The sequence below is a fragment of the Rhodamnia argentea genome, chromosome 11 (assembly GCF_020921035.1).
Source record: "Rhodamnia argentea isolate NSW1041297 chromosome 11, ASM2092103v1, whole genome shotgun sequence".
Taxonomy (NCBI): Eukaryota; Viridiplantae; Streptophyta; class Magnoliopsida; order Myrtales; family Myrtaceae; genus Rhodamnia; species Rhodamnia argentea.
In genome coordinates, this window is record NC_063160.1 from 6,783,499 (window position 1) to 6,805,428 (window position 21,930).

Here is a 21,930-nt window from a genome sequence, read left to right on the forward strand (position 1 = left end):
TGTTTTTCCATCACCCTTTCCCTTTCGAGATTGCTAAGCGCTTTTTTAACTATTTCAGTCTCCTAAAATATCGGTTACATGGTGAGAAAGGGTTTGGAGCTCCACCAAGGAAGAGCTATTCCAAGTGCCCACTTTGTTGGAACCAGATCCCCTAACATTGCTTGGGTGATATGATCGATTCAGACCATCCAAATAAAAAATGGACGGCCCGGATTGATCCACATCACTTTTTTTAAAATTTTGAAATTTCCCATCAAAAATTTTTCCCCCCTTTTAAAAGAAGATGTGGATGAATCTGAGCCGTCTATTTTAAAATAAACGGTCCAAGTCCCTTAATGTCACCCCTACCATTGTGGTAGGGGATCCGGATTGCCAAATTATGTGCTCCTTGATCGCGGGCGGAAATGGCTAAACTGGGAGATACTCGAGTCTGTATTTTGTAGAAAAGAACGTGAGCTGAGCACATGCTTGTAATTAGGCCCGAGTCCTAATTGCAAGCGTACTATTCAAAAGAAAGAGTCGGACTCTGGCCGGAGTATCTCTTTTGATGGTCCATCATGGGCTTTGATCAGCAGGCGAGGTCGGCCAATTAAGCCATGACCAAAAGAAATTGAAGAAGTTCACACACATCTCACACGCTTAAGCAAAGACATGGCCATTGACCAATATCCCTTGCTTTTCAAAACCGCCTTTGCATCTCTTGATACAAAGTGGGCGCTTTTTTTTTAAAAAAAAAAATCTAGCGAAGACTCGGCATCCCTCCCCAACCACATAAAGAAAAGAAAAGAAAGGACTAAAAAATTTAATAAAAATTTAAATATGATTAAAATTTGTCAACGTCGGTGCCAAATGAACCACGTAGGACAGCCGACATCCGCGTCAGCGATCTTTGGCCAAAATTGGCAGAATAGACTAGATTGACAAAACGTAAAAATATTTGGGACTCAACTGTGAATCAAACCATATAAATATCCACAAGCAATATGTGCTGGCAGCAGCAGCAAGCGAGAAAAGAGGGCATGGTCAAGAGTTTAATTGTTTACAATCTATAAAGATATTCAAGCTATGCAAATTTGATTCCATAAAATTTTATTTAAAATTGGAGGATATAGTATGTGTCAAGTACATTGAGTTTCTTTTCTTTCTTCGTAGGCCCAATGTACAAAGTAGACCTTGAACTTTAAATTTGTTTAATGTGGTCCCTAAACTTTATTCTAATATGCCATGTCATCCATGAACTTTAAATATTTTCAATGTGGTCCCTAGAATTTAGCTACATGTTCAATTTAGTCACTGGACTCTATAAAAATATTTAATGTTGTCCTTCTATTAATTCAAGTTCAGGGATATCATTAAATATTTTATACACTCAATTGACAAAATTGAACATGGACCAAAAATTCAGGGTCGACATTGAATAAATTAAAAGTTTAAGGACTATATTACATATTAGGCTAAAGTTCATGGACCATATTAAAAAATAGATTGCACATTGGGCAAAAATTTAATCACCATTTGTGTCATTATCCCTTCTTCTTAAGATGTCCTCAGTGTCTCTCATGTATGTTGCTGTTCGCCATGAGCCACCCCGCACACGCAACTCCGGCAGCCATATCCGTTGCCTCTCTCTCTCTCTCTCTCTCTCTCTCTCTCTCTCTCTGCCACACCTCGTCCCTAACTTCCTGAGGTCATGGCTTAGACATGCGGCCCCAAGTTTTAGGCTGCCTGAACGCCCCGACCACCTCCCTGCGAGTCGCCACTGTGGTGGTTGCAAGTTACTTTGTGCACATATGTGGTCGCGATAGTTGAGACAACGACGGAGGCGAGGAGCCAGTAATCGCGACGGTTGAGGCTAGCAGCAATAGTAACAAGTGTGGCTGACAGTAGAAAATCACAAATTGAATGCTGAGAATCACATGGTTTAGTTTCTGAGGACTCTTCTTTCAGCAATGATTAATGCCATCCCAAGTTAACTGTTGGATTTTATGGGGTGCACGAGAAGTACCGTGGTCCGCCTATGTAGGTTACCATACTCCTTTACCCACATGGATAACTACTAAAGCAATTATCATTTTTTGAATATGAATAAGAATCATATTTCTTCGTTCAGTCGTGGGGTTTTCGGTTCCAACTTTCAATAATGAACGACGTTCATTCTATAGAGAATAGACAGAATAGTGAAGGAAAGAGAAAAGGACGACAAATTCCGACTCCTCTCTCGAACATCAAACGGTCGAACGATTTCTTGAGGGATTGCAAGAGCAACATTTAATCTATGAAAACGAGGTATGTCCGTTACGTGATGTATTTCTCCGATCAGTGATTCAAGTAAGTTCTTGGGCTTGTTAATTCCGCATAATCCGCTGCGTAAGTAATGGGATTGGTTCCTTTCATTAACTGTAAAGGTTAACTCAGAAGCCACATGTTCATGGAGATGTCAAAGACGTCAAGGGAGCAATACTATCTGCCGAGTTAGATTTCTATAGTTGTCCTTGATAACAAAGTGAGAGTTGACTGAGCACAGGACAGTTCCCATGAAGTGAGGTCTGCCAAGGCAACCACATAAATGTTTAAGCAGATCGTTTTCCACCATTTGGGTGTTACAAGAACCGTTGGGAGAACAAGAATTGCACTAGAAAATACCAAGGGAAACTTATGCAATGCTGTCTCAGCCGAAATGATGGTCCAAGCACAATTTAGCGATCTAGTTACCGAGGAATCAACCTCCTTGCAAAGCCAAGGCAAGAGCGAAGTTCATCACCCTGTGTGGCTTCACCTTCAGTCCAGTACATTTTTCAGAATTGTAGCTCCCACCACTTTCATACCATTCTGCATGTCAAAGTTCAATGACTACATTGTCGAACCAAACTCAAGAGGAAGGAGACAATTCAAACATACCTCAAAGGGAACACAGTTTCTCCGCCTACTTCAACGTCAAATAAGTACAGCAAAAAGGAGGCAGTAGAAGCCCGATACCTTCACCTGGGGAGATCCTCAATAGGGAGCTCAAACCTGAACCCGTCAACATATCCAGTTGGACCAACATCCACTCAAAAGCTTAAAGCCAATGAGTTATGGAACAACTAGGATATATATTAATTATTCAACCCCACATCAATTCTTCCATGTGAGATTTCTATAACACAACTCACACGTGCATTCTAACAATATATACAGATTAAGCAAGAATAACATGATCAACCTTTTCAAGCTCTCAAAACTTAGATATTGTGGTTTACTTCGCACGACAACGGGGTAAACATATGAGTATTCTTGCGCCTTGCCCCTACAATGCACAGTTTCTGTACGAATCGAACTGATGAAATATGAAAGGAAGAACCTAACAAGAAAGTCAGAGAACCGAAGTAAAAAACACTTCACAGAAAAGCAACAATTTCAACTGACTATAGCAATTTATGGTCGAGGGAACCTTCGGTAAAGCTGGAAAAGAACATCAATAAAGCATGAGTGCATTATTCACACTTTGAAGTCACAAGAGGAAATAATATTGGACACCCAAACTATCCATGTGTGGATTTGTTTCTCTGTCAGCAATTAGTGACAACATCGACCTTCCAGCCACAATCAGAACCCACAAGAGGAAATTAGATTGTATGCACGACTTAACCACCTGATGCGGGAGCATAAAAGAGCTCACGATTTTCATTGATGAAGCCTCATTAATTAACCAAGCCCATCCAATAATCATGCAAGCAAGTGGGGAATTTCGGCCACAACTTGATCCAGTAGGTCCAAATCGTCCAAGAAGGGGCTACAAAGGGCATAAGGACGTGCCAAAAGTTTCCTAAAGCTCCAGACGCTCTTTTGGCATTTTTCTTTGGTTTGTGTATTTGGTTCGCGGCAATGCTTCGTCCTCCCGCCCCGCCATCCCTGGCGACGTCCGCGCACACAACTAAAGCCTCTCGATCATCAAGCCTGCCCCTATCCGTGTGAACGTAAGCGCGACCTCCACCAAATAGAAGTGGAAATGGCTTGAATTTGTCTGAATTAGGGGTTTAAATTTGGGTCAAACTTATTGAACGACGTTGTTTTGGGCTTTTCTTTCATGCTGTTCAGACCTCCGACTAGCCACCTGGGTGAAAAAAAACATTAAAATATTGCCACGTAGACGATTTTTAAGTGATCGTTCTTTTTAAGTGGCAGTGAAGTGATCCAACGATTTTTTTTATAAAAAATTTGGTCTTTTGTCTTGTAAGTCCTCAATCCCTCTCCGGTCCGACACAAAAGTACCTGGTTAGAGTGGTCTACATTTGGAATTGCACTGTGAGAAGGTTGATTATGTTCTTTAATTTGGAGAGACGATTATGAATATGTTACTTGGATTTTATCTATCAGCGTCCTATGCGAGCGAGGTAGTCTCTGCACTCAAATTTGCGGCTAAAGCATGAAAGGCTGATTCTAGAACGTACTTGAGAATCGGAACGGACCGATTGGTCAAGTTCTCAGGCGATTCTAGGATCATGTGGACTAGTTCTCAATTCCATAAATTTGGAATAGAACCTTCTAATCCAATTCTCGATTTTATGGTGGGAACTAGCCCAATCACAGCTTACTCTAGAACCAATCACCTCTAGGTGCAGATGACGTGTGCGAGATTTCAAATCACGTCACCAACTTTCACATGTGATTGCCTAAATTTCTTCAATATTTTGAGAGCACCTAACAAAATTCGTATTCCTTAGCCTAATGGTCGAGAGAGAACCCTAACTAAAAGGGTCAAGAAGACTTCGACATTTGCTTCAATTATCATAATTGGTTGGGTTGGGTATACATCGGAAATAGGAAAAGCTCGAGCATAAAAGAAACAAACAAACAAATTTCTGATTATTACTATATGTACTCTCTGGTCCTCTCTGCATGATCTCTCTCTCTCTCTCTCTCTCTGCGAGCGCGTGGTAAAAAAGATATGGTGCTTTACCTAGAATTCGCGTTCTTCGTGATACTCGCGACCCTTCTCCTGCTCTGCGTCATCGTGGCCAAACTCCGCGACATGGCCGAATCACGATTCGCCGATCAGGCCTCCACCTCGAGCCTCAGATCACAGAAGGGTTCGTCCGAAGAAGCAGTCACGTCTCGGAGCAAGCGTGCCACCGCCGCATCCACCAGCCAAGGCCGTGCGTCCAAGAGAAGAGCCGTGAAACTTGGAGGAAACAAAACCGGATCTGATTTCGACGGCTCTGTGGGCCGGAAGCTCGAGAGCGATGATCGTACTGCTAGAGAAGTTGAGATCATCGGTTCCAAGGAATCATCCATTGGGACTGAAGTGTTGAGGAAAGAGTTTGATGAAATCCAGCGAGGATCGGCCGAGGACGACGATTGGGAGGGAGTAGAGAGGAGCGAGTCAGCCAGGCTCTTTGGTCGGGCCATCCAATTCGCGTGCTCCGCGCGCAATGCCGGCTTGATTTCGGCGATCCACGGCGAGCAGGCGATGAAGCTGTACGGACTCCATAAGGTCGCTCTCGAGGGGCCCTGCCGCGAGCACCAACCGATGGCGTTCAGAGTCTCGGCTCGAGCCAAGTGGTCAGCAAAGTCAACAACTTCATCAAATATCTTTCTGATTACTTGTTGACTAATGATTATCTAACTATTTTACTCACCTTTTGAATTTCAATTTCAAAGTAAATTCTTTATTTTAACATCATCCTTGGCAAGATGCATAAGTAGATAATTTTCTTTTCAAAGTATTCACAATTATCTATTTACGATGTTAGCAAAACTAGTATATTTCAGTGATTTAACATAGTTGTCGGGATTATGCATATATCTCATTTGATAATGTACATCCTTAATTGATTACATCTGATATTATCTTTATCTTAGTACCTCAGTTAGTCTTCTAATAAAGGTCTATGTACTCTTTTCTAGATACATCAAAATACACAATCAAATGAGATATATGCATGATCCGGAAAGATATGTTGAATCAACTAAATATCATAATATTGCTAACACAACAAATGTACTATCCATGGCAATATGCATAAGTATACAATTATACATAGGGTTCATAATGTTTAAACTCTCATACTCATAACGTCAGGGCACATTTACCATAACAAATTTTCGTTTCACAAAAGCTTAAAATGTTACCTAACCCAAATTTACACTCTTTTTTCATTTCGTCTAATATGCAGACGTATCAACACATACCCACTTCAGATCCGTCTTGCAGTTGTATACCACGAGTGTTGACACTTATGCATTATCCTATGGAGGGTGGACTTATATTAGGGTACTAGCTTGGTTTTTTTTTTTTTTTTTTGGGAGATGAGAACTAGTTTGTGATAAATTTATGAATTGTATACCCGTTTGTGGATTTTAATAGTACTAACACAAACACATTTATCTTTCACAGGTATCAATTTTAAAATTTGGCCCATCTGACTCTCATACGTAGCCTTTTTTTAGGAAAAATCATATCCTAGAAGAATATTCTCTGTTCCTATTATTGCAAGACCCTATATTCTCCTTTTATATATGGAGAATTCAACAATGTCTTCCTGTTCTAGTCTTGTCTAAATTCTAGCCGTACAAACGGAAATATAACAACTATAATTTGACAAGGTTTGTGTCTTTGTGAGCCTAGGAATGCTTGGCAACAGCTTGGGAACATTAGCCCAGAGGTTGCTATGGAGGAATACATCGTTCTTCTCTCAGAAAAAATTCCCAGCTGGATGCACAACAATGCGGTCGTAAGTAGTTAATTTTGCTTCTGCTATTGATGTTTTTTCCCCCCTTTTCCAAGAATTCCAGATCTGAAAGGATTTGTTTTGCTCTTATTGTGGGTGCTTTCTTGGTCACAGGAAGATGTAGTTTGTACAGATGCCGAAACATTTTGGAAGCTAATCTGTAATGTCAGGACAGCGATAGAGCAGCAAACGAAAACTGACCCAAACAGGTACCATATCAGCATCTTGGTGCCGCAAGTGTTTTATTTTTATTTTTTTTTTTTGGTGAAGAAGGAGAGATTATTAGATGAATGTGGTATATGTACTAAATTGAATATGAACCGTTAGAAATGTCGGGTCATACGTGAGTCGGACGAGGGCTTTTCCCGAGCCAGCAGTCCTAATTTCATCTTAATACATGTACTAGAATCACTGAATAACTTTCTCGTGAAGAAGAAATAGCTGGAACGTTTCTTAACAACTCAGTTTTAAGAGACAACCGTCCTATCTAGCGTGTTTTCCTGGATATCGACCTCTATTTTCTTTTTCTTTTTCTTTTTGCATAAGACTAACTTGCATCCCTAATCCTCCATGAAGATTACAGAAGCTGAATCCTGCGACATAACATGGTCCTGATGTCACTGGCTCCATGTGCAGAAGACTTGGTGAAGAAGGCACGAGAAGAGAGTGTACAAGCAGTTACTTCGATTGGGAAAAGGATTATTTTTCACCAGTCGAGTCGCGCTGAGCTCCTAGTCTGGCATTGAAATTATTTTAGCTCATAGTAACTTAGGTTTTATTTCCATCTTCAGTATCAGCAAAGTACAATCTTCTATAAAATTTGTGGCATCATGAAAAAATGGTGCTTCATCTTTCAAGGTTGGAAAGTACTTGTAAAATATCAAATTGCTGAGCTTTGTAAGTTTTATCTCGCCCTCCTAAGGAAAATGCAGAAGTAGAGAATTTCACACCAAAAAAGAGAAGGAAAAAAAAAGAAGATATTGCTTGAGTTTGTCCCGGGTTTTCCTAGCATTTAGTGTTTATGGGCATGATTTTAAATAATTGAAAATACAAAAAAATTATCAAAAAGATCCTAAACCTATTACAATTGTGTCAATTTAATCATAAATCTTTTTTCTTTTTGCAAATGAGTCCTAAACATTTTGCATTTGTGTCAATTCAATCCATCCGGCTAATTTTGGCTAGAAATCACTAACGTGGTGCTATTGGCCCCGATGTGAAAAATTTTGGTTGCACTTGGTGACATGCCGGAGGTGAGGGCTAGTAAGGTCAACCTTGCCTACCTCTAGCGTAGCTCACCCTTGCCCGCCCTCGGCGAGGCGTCACCTCACCGTCACGAGCATCACACGCACATGGTGAGACTTGACCTCGTCATCGCTGGGCGAGCTTCGCTAGAGGCCGGCGAGGTCAACCTGGCCGATCGGCGACCGACCGGGAGGAAGAAGGAAGGGAAAAAAAAAGAGAAAATAAATAAATAAATAAACAAAATTCAAAGACTATTAAAAATTGTTCACGTCAACAATTTTTAGCTAAAATTAGTAGGGTGGACTGAATTAGGACAAATACAAAAGGTTTAGAACTCAATTAGTAAAAAGAATGAATTAACACAATTACAATACGTATATGGTTTTTTTGGTAAATCTCACCCAAAAAAGCTATTGCACGTACATTTTTGAAGATTTGGGGAGATCATTATTCAATAAAAATAAAATCACGAATAATGAACTAAAATTCAAAAAGTTGTTTATTTCACTATTGAAGGTAGATATCTATTACGTAGAATATTTTCTTGACTATTAAGGCGTTGCTTGTTTTGTGAAAAATGTGATATTTTTGGAAAATATTTTTCGGAAAGTCATTTTCTAGAAGATAATAATATTTTCTAGTATTTAGCTAAAACTTGAAAATAAACTGGAAAATACTTTCCGTCATTTGGTAAGGAATTAATTTTCTTAGAGAAAATTACCAAAAATTTCTCATTTTAATTATTTCTTATTTTTATTCTTTTCTTTTTGTTTTCTTCCTTTGCTAGGTCCCGGACGGCTGGCGATCGACAACAACCGCTTGGCCAAGTCCGGCAAGCTCGAGCGTCACTAGCCTCGAGGGAGGCATTGGCTATGGCTTTTCGTCAGTAGAAGAAAGAAAAAGAAAAAAAATCATTGAAAATTAAAAATTATTTCAAAACTTCATTTTTTTAAATGATTAAAAAGAAAAGGAATGTGAAGGAGTTCATCGATAAAATATCAACGTACAATCATTGACAGAGTTAGGGATCATTTCAACGAAGTATTGCACTAACCCCTTATGTTACTCGTAATGGTCCTATCCCAATCGAAATTTTCAAAGAAATTCGAGCAGTATTTCTCATAAATTCTCCATATAATCATGTTGGAAAGGAAATCACATGGTTGGCCTTAAAATGGCAGACGCATTCCGTGTCCAGTGTGTACCCAAAGAACAAGAGAAATCTGCAACCAATGTGCTCCTCGATACAAATCTACTATTGTTGTTGCCACCTGAAGTTCGGAAACCTTAGATTAACGGATTATCGGGTTAATTATATTAACTAACTTAATTTAGACTCTTCCAAGCCCATACCAAATCACAACTTAGATTTATAAAAAAAAAAATGTTAAATTGGAGCCGCCACTAATCGTTTTTGGTAGGTCGATTAGAAACCTAAATAAAATAGCGGAAGAATTATTTTATTTTTGGCAACCAGAGAAAATGAGTCCGGGGACTTGGTTCATTAATTTGAAAAAATTAATGCCGCTTCGGTACCAAATTTCATGAAAAAATCCCTTTTGATTAATGATGTGAATTGAATGAATTTGATTTTTTTTTTTTTACAAAAAAATGACATGAGAGACCATATATTAGGCGCGAAAAGTGAGAGATGATTTTTTTTGTATTTTTCAGCAAAAAATAATAAAGCAATCAAAAGTTTGAATAAAAATAAACAAAAATACCCATAATATACCTTTAATCTTGTAGATTAAAGCCAATATGTGGATAAGAATATAGAATAACATCATCCATTAATATAAATGGCAGATTACGAAATTCTATACAAATTATAAGTCTCATTCCATATGATCCTGGTTAGGGAAATATAATTTATTTTTCGAAGGGTCCAGGCATAAGGAAGCATATATTATGAGCATGTTTGTTTATAAATGTGTACACTATATAATAAAATGAAATAAACAATCAAACAAACAAACAAACTTGACCGGACCAAAAGTAAAAAGGACCAGTTCATTTAAATTTCAAAAATTCTTGAGGGGTGGCCGAAGATGTGAACTGGGGTCTACCTTTCCTCATCCAAAGTTTAATTTAAATTTGAGAAAATTATCTTTAAGAATTGAAAAAAAAATTGACTTCAGATAATTCTCAAAATTTGGATAATTATCCAATTCAAATCAAATCTTGTCCTCAAGTTGGATAACTTCAGAAAATTCAAGAGACAAGGCAATTCGATTAATGGATAAGCATCTCAACCAAAGCACATGTTAGAGATAATCTTTCAGATCGAAAACTTATCCGCAACAAATGAAACATTATCCATAAATTAGAGATTACCAGAACAATCAAAGATAATGTCAATTCAACCAATTCAAGATAAGAATTCAAAGCAAGGACTATCTACTCTCTGCAAATTTTGGCCAACAAAGAGGTGAGCGCAGAAAATTCCAGATTTAAATAAAAGAATCCTCATCTTTTCAATTAACTTAATTTGATCTTAAAAAATCGCTGAATAATCTATTGCTTTGAGAAAAGACATGTTTCCAAGTTTATTTTATCAATTTTCGAAACGCATTGCAAAGTTCAACTAATTCATAATCAAATTAGGTTTGGTCGAAAAAATTAGAATTTTATATACCACAAAAGATCAATTTTCGGTTCTAGCACAATCTTGATAAAAAGGCTCAAATTTTTCAATTTTAATTGTAAATCAAGTATGTTCATCACAGCCTTAGAACATATATGCAAGTTTCCAAATAAATGAGCACAAATTGCAATCAAAAGTTAAGAAAATTTTACTTTTTCCCAGCGAATTTTCTACACACGCACTTGATGAATTCCACCCAAGATTTGCGCCTTTTGGAGCTCAAATTACTAGAAATCGCTCCCAATTGCTCTAGCACACGGAGTACAAAGGTTAGATTTCCAAATAATGGTAAAACAAAGACTAATGCACCTTGATCGGGAGCTGAACAGTGGCTGAATTAGCAACTAGTCCAAGCTGGACTTCGGCCTCTTGCTCGACGGATCGGCGGGGGAGCGGCTGACTCGATGGAGCTCCAGGCGACAGCAGCTAGCTGGGACAGCGGAGGATGACCAGAGCTGCACGGAGGAGGGTGATCGAGCTGGTGGGTTAGGCAGTTGGTGCACGGCAGAAGGTGGAGGAGATTGAGTGAGGTCTCGAGGCCGGGGAGGATTGTCACAACCCGGGGGAAACAATCGAACTCCTTGATCTTCCGAACCAGCTCTGAATTTCTCTGCTCTCAGTGAGTATGCCGAAAATTTGATAATGGCCGAAATCCCCCGCTAATGTGAGCCAAGAGTTGTATATATAGAGCTTGACCCGCCAATCCTAGTAGGAGTAGGAATTGATTGAGACCGTAGGATTGACTATCCTAACTAGAGTAGGATTAAATAATGGCCTTTAGATCATGAGTTCCCACATCTACCAAAATTCTAGCTAGATAGGATACCCGAATTATTAAAACTCTTGAATTATTTGAAATTGGAAGAGTCATATCCAAATAAGACACTCCAAATTTCAGCCATATGGTAGTCAATGTGATGGTGGTCGAATTCTTCATGTCTTGTGGGCTCGTGGTGATATCTCGGGCCTAGTCCAGGCTCTAATTAACCAAGTGGGTAATTAATTAAGGGACTTGCATAATTATGTAATCACAATGGGCTAATTTGAAATTCAAATTTAGGTCGAAATCACCATAGGAATTCGGCACTTTCATGGAATTGCCTTGGCCAAAATTTGCATGTCCAATCATGGGCTTGTTTCAAATTTTTGGATTCAATTAAGACTTCCTCAAAATAATAAACATTTAAATGAAAGCCTTAATCATATAATTAAGCTTGAATGAATTGAATTAAGCTTAAAACTGGGTCCAATTGGCTTGAGCGAATTTGGCACCCTCCTGTGACTTTATTAAAAAAATCTCAGACTAAGTCTAGTCCAAACGCCTATCAAATTAAGCTCAAATGCTTCATTTCTAGCCCGAATGCATCACCGACAGAAATTAAATAAGCAATGCATGAGAAATTATTTTTTTTTTTATGAGAACTATGACTAGTTCTCATTTTGTGCTTAAACGAATGATTTACTAAAATCAAAATTTATGTGTCAATGACTATGTTCCCATACCCTCCGATGGTGACAAATTGTGAACCAAGGTCCACTTCGCGCGGCCTCGCCTCCGATCAGCTACCAGCTAGAGGAAGAGGAAGGGAAGAAAATAAAGAGAGAGAAGAGAAAAAAAAAAAAAGGAAAGAGAAAATAAATAATAAATAAATAAATAATACTTTGAAAAAATATAAAAAATTATAATTAAAAATTATCCACATCGGCACCGGCCACGCCAGTAAGTAGGATGGCCGGCATCCGTGTCAGCGATTTTCAGCCAAAATTAGATTAACCTTATTCATGGAACCTATGAAAATAAATAGCCTATGCCTATTGGTCAACTAAATGAAAAACTGTTTAAATTCACGATGCAAAATGAATTTTAATATGCTCTGCAGAAACTAGTAAAATTAGCAAAACTAAAGAAAAGTTACGAGTGCCACTGCTCCTGCTACGGTATCGTCGGTTAGTGGAAAAGTATTTAAATGCATTTGAATAACCATTTAATTATATGTATAGTTCACAGAAAAGTCCTATGAAGTAAGATGATCCTATAGCTCGGGTGATGCAAAAATTAAATTAAAAAGTAAAGAAGTGAAGCATTTCGACGACCCACCTATATAACCTAAAAAGTCAAAACCTATTGAAGTATGTGATAATCCTAAAACTTTTAATTTGGCTAATTTATGACCTATAGGGTTCAGCTTTAGGGAAATGTCTTTGGTAAAAATGCAAATACCTTTGTACTAAAGCGAATTTTCGAAATGCAAGTAGTGTTTGATAAAGGGTATTTTAAAAATACATTGAAAAACAACTTTGACGTAAATGACGTATGATAAAAACTACACTTTGTAAAGGACTTTTACTTTTTTTTTTTTTAACTTTTAAACTATTTATGCCGGCCAACCGGCGATAGCCAAATCTAGGCATCGACCGGCCTCGCCTGGGGTTGCGCGACCTCGGGCGAGGTTGGAGATCGCTAGCGAAGCCTCTATTAGCGGTCAAGTCCTTTGCCGACAAAATTAAAGTTTTCGACGATATTTTTGGAATTATGAAAGTTGAGCGACAGCAAAATTGAAAGATAAAAAAAATCGTAGTTGCATTTCAGAAAGGCAATTTTCCAGAGTACCTCCGAAACAACTTTGTGCGGCCTTTGGAAATGCAATTGTGTTTCCCCAAAGTTGAGCAAAAAATGAACCAAACATTATTGCATTTGGCCAAAAGACTTTAGAGCCCCAAAGCCCCTTCCAAATGCTGAACCAAATAGATCCTTAGTCCTAAACATTTTGACTATTTGCCAATGGAGTAGTTCCGGCCAATTTTGACTGAAAATTGCTGACATTGACGCAAGCCATCCTAATGTCACAATTGGTATTGATTTGGATAACTTTTATTTTTATTTTTATTCTTTTGATGTGGAATAATTTTTTTTTCTTTTCCTTTTTACTTTCTTTTTCTTCTTCCATGGCCAATCACCTGCCTGGCCTTGACGATGGCAGTGACCAGCCACAGGCTAGGGTCTATGAGGATTGACCTCATCGGATTTGGCTAGGTCAAACCTCATCCCACCACTAGCAGGGCTAGATCTCACCGAATCCGACGGGAATCACCGAGGCCCGACAACCGCCAAAGAAGAGGGGAAAAAAAAAGCAAAAAGAAAGAAACGAAAAAAGAAGAAGACATTCATAAAGAATTCATAAAATTTATAATAATAAAAAATTATCCACGTCAGCAATTGTCGGCCAAAATTGGCTAGGAGGATTTCATTAGTAAATCGTTAAAAAGGTTTAGGACTAAAGCGGACAGATTAAAATGCTTAGAACTGAATTGACACCGTATAATATGAATAGGTTTTTTTGGGTAATTTAATGAGTTCTAGGGTTATTCGCAGATTCATGTAAGGCAAAGCAATAGAACCCATTCTTTTATCCGGCATTTACTCTAGTGCTTTCATATTTAAGCTCATCAGAATTTCCTTCTGTTCTTTGTGTTGTGGGACAAACTCCGATCACGACAAGTTCGCGAGATGAAAAAGAAGAGAGATGAGACCACTTCTTCCCAAGTCCTTAATCCGGCTGAACTAGATGAGAGATAAAAATGAGATAAGTGTACATCCAAATAAAATGAATGAACAAAAATAATTCTCATCATCCACTAACATATTTAGACATAAATTATTGCCCATAATGAAAACTTTTTCATTGACTCACTATTTTGAGTGATGCAAGCATTTATGTTTAGAAAAATATTTTTCAAATCATTCGTTTTTCTCTATATAAAAGGAGCCTAAATAGCAATTCGAATAAAGATGACGGTAATTCGAATGTGATCAGCTTTCCCTCCGCTTAGTAGCTACTAGAACCAGCTCGCCTTTTTAAAGGAAGTTCGCGAAGAAAATCCGATTCCAGAATCTTATAAGAATATTACGAAGTCGTTGGGCAAATCGACCAAAATTAGCGATTGAAATGATGCAGAAAATCTTTGAACTTTAGATTTATTGTTCCTCACTAAACAAAAGCACGAATGACATGCTACATGAACAATAAAAATTGAGAAAAAAAAACCACACAAAAAAAATTCTAAATTATGTCTTGTGACGATTTAATTCCCTAAAAAACCTCTAATTTTAACTCTTATCAAAATTCTACATTTTGTCCCATAAAAAAGCTCTGACTTTAGATGCGGTTCTAAACTTTTACTTATTCAAATAACAATTAAGGTAAGGCAGGGTCAGGAACATGTACCCTAGAATTTTTTTTCTCCCATAAAAACCTTCCAAACTTTAGGTTAGTTCCAATTCTTCCATAATTTTTTTTTTCATCTCATAAAACCTTTAACTCTAGGTCCATTATACCCTAAACTTCTTTTTTTGTCTCATAAAAAAATTCCAATTTTAAGTCCCGTTTTAATTTTACTCTTAACTTTTTTTTTTGTGTCTCGTAAAAGATCACTAATTTTAATTAAGTCTTGAATCTACCTCTATTACCCTTCCGTCGAAATGACCCTTACTGATTTTTGCGCTCGGTCTTTATTTCCTATGCTTGGGAGTATTCCGTCTCTCGCGATTGGAGAGCTTGAGCTCGGGACGTTCGAGTAGCTCATGTTTGGGAGTTTTTATTTCTCGATTGTTAGCAAGAAATTTTTAGACGAAGAGTTAATAAGGGTAGATTTGTGACTCGAGTAAAAGTTTGTGGTTTTTCGTGAGACTGTAAAAATTTTAAGGTAAAATTGGAAATAGACAGTAAAATTGAAATAAGACTTAAAGTTAGGAGTATTTCATAGGACAAAAAATGTTTATGGTAAAATTGGGACATGACCAAATGTTGAGAGTTTTTTATGGAACAAAAAAGGTTTATCATAGAATTGAGATTGAACCTAACATTTGATATTTTTTAGGGTATTAGGCTGATTTGTAAGACATTGCTGATTTGTAAGACATTTACTCCGAATTTTGTTTGGGACATCAAAAACTCAAATCATGTACATGTGACGCAATTACTCTAAAAAAATTTTCTCGTGATAGAAAAAATCTCAAACTTGTACATATCTAACACATTTGCCCTCGGTCAAAGTTCAATCAAATGATTTTCAAGCCAAAACAGCGTCTACTCTACTTAAGCCCAACATCGATTGCTTCCTAGCGTCAATATAAGCAAATTTTTAACAATATAAGCAAATTTTTAACATTCTCATTGACAAAACTTTGACGGGTGCAAGTTTGATATTTTTATGTTACAGAAAAAGTTTAGGATAAACGAGTCAGACCGACATAATTTAAAGATTTTGGCTGTTTTTCCCAAAAGAATTTGTAGAATTTCGAATATTACTTTTTTTTTCTTTTTTTTCTTGTTTTTCGGGAAAATTAACTCACTCTGCAACTTCCATGACGATCCACCCCGTTCTCGTCGGAGCCCATACCCAGCGAACACTGATCTCTGTCTTCCTCTCTCTGCGGCGGCGGAATTAGACATCTGAGAATCGCCGTCGTCGGTCCGATGGGGGTCGTGATCGAGAGCTCCGTCTGGGAACCAAATTCCTCTCTTTTCATTTTCATCTTCCTCGCTTGCTTGTTCTCCATCTTCCTCCTCCCCTACGCCTCCGGAAGCGCACCTCCTTCCGTTTTCGACCATGGAGTCTCGCTCTACTCATCGCGCTCCCAGCGGAACTTCCTCCTCCTCTACTCTCTCTGCTCAGGTCAGCATTTTCACGAGGATTGTGCTTTATGTGCCATCTGTGAAGAATGTGTTTGGGAGATGTATGATTTGTTTCTGGTTGATAGCACGGACATGGAACAACTGATATCTTCAATGGGCTGGCTGTTTGTTGAATTGAATTCGCTTCTCGTGCTATGTTTGGGCAGTGATGGAAGGGCTATCGTCGGTGTTCGGGGAGTTCGAGTTCAGTTACTTCGGTGCGAGTAGAGAGCAAATGGTTTTATCTCTCTGTGTTGGATTTGCGGCTTCTCTCATTGTTGGGTCTTTCCTCGGAGTGCTTTCTGATACGATGTAAGCGCATCTACTTGCCCCGTTTCCGGTCGGTGAACTTAATTTCTTCTCCTTCATTTGCTCCTTTTTACCAATGCTTCCGGCAATGTGTGTCGTCGTGTTGCTGCAATTTCAGCTGATGATTTAGTAAAGAAAAACAGGCTGAGAGGTAGTTGAGTATAGAAAGATTTAGCATGTGGGAAGATTTCTCAATCGCCTTAAGCTGGGGACGGGTATTCACTCTGCAATTATGTGTGACCTGCTTTGATTGGGCTTACATGCTACTTTTATTAGTGGTAGTTTCATGATCTTGTTCTAGGAACATCTACTCTTGGTTTTAAGAATCTAGAATGTATTGGATCCCACTCATTTGACACTATAACACTGAATCTTGAGGAGTTGCAAAAAGTCGTTTGCAAATATTGGGTCGTGTCTCATAGGGACTTCAAGAATGCAAGGTACTTCTTGATTATTCCAATTCCTAGGTCATATTTTTCTTGACAAAAGTACAGTTGATGAAATAATGATAAATAGGGTAAAATAGGACGCCTTTTCTTTACACTGTTTATTCTGCTAGTCCTAATTTGGGATAAATTATAGTACATGAACTGACATATCCTGTTGTCTGCAGAGGCCACAGGAAGTTCTGTTTATTCTTTTGCATCTTGCACTTTTTTGTTGGCGTATGGAAGAGGATAACTGCCCATCCCAGTGTTTGGGTAGCAAGTGTCTGTTTGTCTCTGGCTTCTTCGATATACTCTTTCAGTTTTGAGACATGGATGGTTGTTGAACATGAAAAGGTTCGTGTTCATTTTCTCCCTGTTCATAAGATGTTGATTCATGCCATCCAAATTTCTCCATGTATTTTTCCTTCTAATTAGCAGTAGAAACCACACTTCAGGATTGTAACAAGAGTTCGCATTTTTTCGTTTGCTTTCTCTTTACAGCAAGGGCACAGAGAAGATTTATTGAGTGACACCTTTTGGTTAATGGAGTTCTTGGGGTCTGCATCTTTCATTGGAAGCCAGGTGCTTGCCAATTGGCTGATTGGTGACAATGTGAAGAAGAGAATGACATCTCCTTCGATGGCAGCTGTCTTGTTGGCTTTGGTGGGAGTCATTTCCATTTCACGGCTGTGGAGAGAATCTTCTCAACAAGAGGTGTTTGAGGATCATGGCAGGTCCTATACCTATTTTTTCAATGGTAACTGTTGGATCTCTATTTTGCTCAATACATGAGTCTGCAATTGTATAAAAAGTATCCACTCTTCATTGAAGCTGACATCTCAACTGGAATTCTTGTCTGATTAAATAGAAGTCTCATATGATATTTGATATTCCTATAGTGATCTCTGATTCACATCAAATAACTAGAGTGCACTAATTATAAGGACTTCCACTGATATTTTCAAATAGGAGATGTGAAATTGGCTGAAGTATGTCTCAGCATCAGATGCCATAAGAGTTGGAGCCGAAAAGCACATGCTTAGTGATGTTGCCTCACCTAAAGGGTTCAAAGGTGGGACATATAGCTGTGTTGTCTTGTTGCATCGAGCTTGGAAATTTTAAGGTTCCTCCACAAAATTTTTCATTGTGGGTTAGTTGAGGACCAAGATTGAGTGTGCTAACTTGCTTACCTCAAGGCACAAGGGAGATTATAGTCAGCCAAAAGATTAGATGTTTCCGAATTTCAAATGCCCCTGCAGCAGAAGGGTTTAGCTTTGTCTATTAATCTTAACATGCTGAAGCAATCCAAGGTTCTAATCTCTAGAAAATCTGCAAGACTTTCAACAAAAATCTGCCTGAACTAAAAAACCTGACGTTGGCAGAACTGCAACTAGGAAATTTTCCAGAGCATGTGGCTCCTTTAAATGGCTATCTCATTCCAAAACAATTGTGACCAGTGGTTCCTTCTTCTCTTCTTTATCAGCCTATTTTCTCTCATCACCCTTATCATTTGCTGCCATGTCAATGAATCGGTGCTCCTTTGGAATTGTTGCTCTTTCCAGATCTATTGACATTTTGGTTAATATTTCCCTTATTCACTACTAGGTAGACCAATTTATAGGCTCCTTTTTAGATTTCTACTCATACCATTTTTCAGTACTTCTTGCATTCCCTCTTATCTACTTGTTGTTCACAGATAGAAGAATATGGTTATTGGCATGTGCACAAGCTTGCCTTCACTTCTCTGTATCAATGTTTTGGATTCTCTGGACCCCCATATTGGTGGTACGTTTTAGTTACATATCTTTCTGAAAGGAATATTGGTATATCCTGCAAGACTGACATGAACAGCAGCATTAATCCATCCTTTGCACACAAAATGCTGGTTTTAACTACTAATTGTTTACTGGCAAAAGCAAGCTTGTTCCACGATTTTATTGAATGCATTTGGAGTGTAGGCTGATGGCAGAGAACTGCATCTGGGCTTGATATATCCGTGTCTTTTGGGAGCAAGAATGCTTGGAAGCACAATTTTCCCTTGGCTTATTAGTGGATCTTTGTCATTTCGAACTGAAGATTGCATACTTTATGCATTCATTATATCAGGTTGTGTACTGTCTGTCGTAGCCTATGACTATCAGGTATTAATGTTTTCATAAATGGCAATATATAATTCGATATCTGATTTTGTTACCACCACATACTGAGAGATACTATGTTTGTGTCGTGCAGGAAATTGGTGTTCTGATGACATTATTCTGCCTATTTCAGTCATGTGTAGGTGTAATCCTACCTTCTCTTGCCAGATTGAGGACCATGTATGCCATTCTGAGCTGTTTGCTGGAATTTCAACACAAGATATTGCTAATTTTAATATGTGAGTGAATGCCTATGATTATTGCTAATCACGTTTTGTAGGTATGTCCCAAATGACTCACGAGGAGGAATGATAAGCTTTTCTCTTGCTCCTGCGAATGCTGCAGTTTTGCTATTTTTGGTGCAAGTAAGTTTCATATATGATCTACTTTCTAGTCTATCTCCATATGTTTTCCTGCAGTGGTGACGTAAACCAAGAGGGAGATTGTGCAATTCTGTATTTGTACTGTATCAATTATTGTTTAGATCATTAGGGTAAATGAGTTTTGAATGTGGATGAGCTTCAGCTATAAATCCTGAGATAATGGCAGGGACATGATTGCTACAACCATCTATAAGTTTCACCATGGTTAAGTAAATTTACAAGATTTTATGGAAGAGGATATGTGCAATATTTAGAGTGGACAAGAGAAATAGGATAGAAGCACTTGATTAATGTATGAGATTTCAATTGCTATTATGATTAAGAACCATAGTAAAACCATTCTGCCTCTGTAAAAGATTGATAATAGCTCTTCATTATTCCGTACTTGCTGATTTTACGTGGCCAAATCTGTATTAATGAATGAGATTTCAATTGCCATTTTGTGCCTTTTCTGAAATATGTTCTTAGCAACTAAGTGGCTGATTGATGAACTAAACAATCTGTATAGATATTAATTTGTTATTTTCTGATTTCATGCATATTTTTGCTGATGGGATAACTTCAAAGTATTATCACTGTGAAACTTCTGGGTGTGGAAAGGTTTTATATATTTAGTAGAGAAGACTTTGACATGACATTGCCATCTGGAACCTTTTTTAATAAACATGGTGAAGATCCAAATTCTCCCCTCACTTTCATCCTCCTGCATGACTTTCTGCGACTTGTCAGTGGTTCGTATGTTTGGGTGTTGGAGCAACACCCTCCATCAGGCTCTTTTCCTGAAGACTACCACAGTTTAGCTTACTTGCATTTTCGGGTAGATCTGTTGAGAAAATATGTCCCTTATGAGTTGTCAACTGTTCTAGGGAGGCTACTATCGCAGTATCAGCAATGCAGCAATTATGGCATTCGCTGCCCTTGGGCTTTTTGCAGCAGCTGGTTGCATGCATGTCTTGAAGCGTTTAGGGAAGCAACCATACCAGCACTTGCGCAAGTTATGAGTTCATCACTCATCTGCCAATGTCCGGATCGCTTTAATATTGATGGCTTCTCAGTGGGACAGAGGAAGGATAAGGATTGGTTTCCATTGCCTATAAAATGCAGTCACAGCATGCAAGGGGGTAGAATGATTGGCAAAAAGCGTTGATCAAATTCAACCACCTTTACCAGTACAACTCCACACAGCGGACGTAAATAAGTTCATTGCGAAGAAGATGCTATCAACAGGGGCCACCAGTTGCGGAGTCTCTTGAACCCTACGGAAATCAAGCTATGGAAAGCAAATCAGTGCTTGATCATCAGAAAGCCATATGAGAGAAGACAATGACCCTATAAGGCATCATCTGGGCAATGAGGACCTCTCGCTAGCTGTGGAATCATAAGCCGAGGATTTTCGTCTGGCAACTATTTTGATGTTGCTAGATTTGAGAGATTGCATTCCATATTTTTAATTGTCTGAGACTCTCTAGAGATTAAATTTTGCCTAGGTCTCACTAAGGAAATCATAAGCTTTAGGGGATTCTCGTTTTCTCTTCTAATTCGAGAGTAGAGATTTCAAAACAGTCGGTGATATTTGCAGCTTGAAAATGGAACAATTATCTCTGTACCAGAAAGAAAGTGGCACATTTATTTTAGGGAATAAAATTTTAAGCCAAGAAAAAAAAAAGCGTTAGTTATTCAGGGAAAATTGTGGTTCTCATTGTGTTTGTCAAACTGAGAGGATAGGATTGAGTTTAGACTTTGATGTCTTATTGGAGTTTTGATGAAGCAAAGTGCCCAATATCACAGACATTGCCAGTCACTAAGATTGGAAGATAAAGTACATCTTCTTTTCTTTCTTCTTCACGTTATTCCCCTTCTTCTTGCGATCTCTCTCTCTTCACCTGGTCAGAAGCTATCTCAGACCGCAGCCTCAAATTTTAGGTTTACCGAATGTCGCGACATCCTTCATGCGAGTCGCGACCGTGGTCGTTGCTAGTAACTTGTTTACGGTTGTGGTTTTGCACGACGTCTGCGCACCCAACAACACACTTACACAGGTGAACAACAAACAAGGACGGGAGCAGCTAGCTAGCGGCAGCAACGGTTGAGGCTACCGATCAAGGTAACAAATGTGGCTGTGGTCATGAGCGATAGTAGAGAATCATAACAGATTCGAGTGTTGAGAGTGTAGTAAGATCGTGTGATCTTTCTATAATGCTCTATTTATTTTACGAAAAATAAACGATTTAAAAAATATTATTCTAAAAATGATCGCTTGTAATGCTTGAAGTAATTAACCAATGATTAAAAAAATTCATTATCCACAATAATTACTATCTAAATATTTTCATAGACGATCTTTCATCTTTATAAGGGATACAATCGCAAACAATTATTTTTAGGAAACTATTTT

The 21,930-nt window shown here is 38.3% G+C and overlaps 2 protein-coding genes across 2 annotated transcripts; both read left to right on the forward strand.

Annotated features, from left to right (window-relative positions):
- Nucleotides 1-4,927: 4,927 nt before the first annotated feature.
- LOC115742105 (acyl-CoA-binding domain-containing protein 3-like) lies at nucleotides 4,928-7,381 on the forward strand. Its single transcript, XM_030676220.2, has 4 exons — nucleotides 4,928-5,541; nucleotides 6,608-6,713; nucleotides 6,825-6,919; nucleotides 7,287-7,381. The coding sequence occupies exons 1-4, from the start codon at nucleotides 4,928-4,930 to the stop codon at nucleotides 7,312-7,314; spliced, it is 843 nt and encodes a 280-aa protein (XP_030532080.1). The 3' UTR covers nucleotides 7,315-7,381.
- Nucleotides 7,382-15,960: 8,579 nt separating this feature from the next.
- LOC115742095 (molybdate-anion transporter) lies at nucleotides 15,961-20,724 on the forward strand. Its single transcript, XM_030676209.2, has 10 exons — nucleotides 15,961-16,278; nucleotides 16,445-16,589; nucleotides 17,200-17,368; nucleotides 17,516-17,771; nucleotides 18,711-18,799; nucleotides 18,973-19,155; nucleotides 19,247-19,332; nucleotides 19,433-19,517; nucleotides 20,402-20,583; nucleotides 20,614-20,724. Exons 1-9 carry the CDS (start codon nucleotides 16,080-16,082, stop codon nucleotides 20,534-20,536), a joined length of 1,347 nt encoding a protein of 448 aa, XP_030532069.1. The 5' UTR covers nucleotides 15,961-16,079; the 3' UTR covers nucleotides 20,537-20,583; nucleotides 20,614-20,724.
- Nucleotides 20,725-21,930: the final 1,206 nt, after the last annotated feature.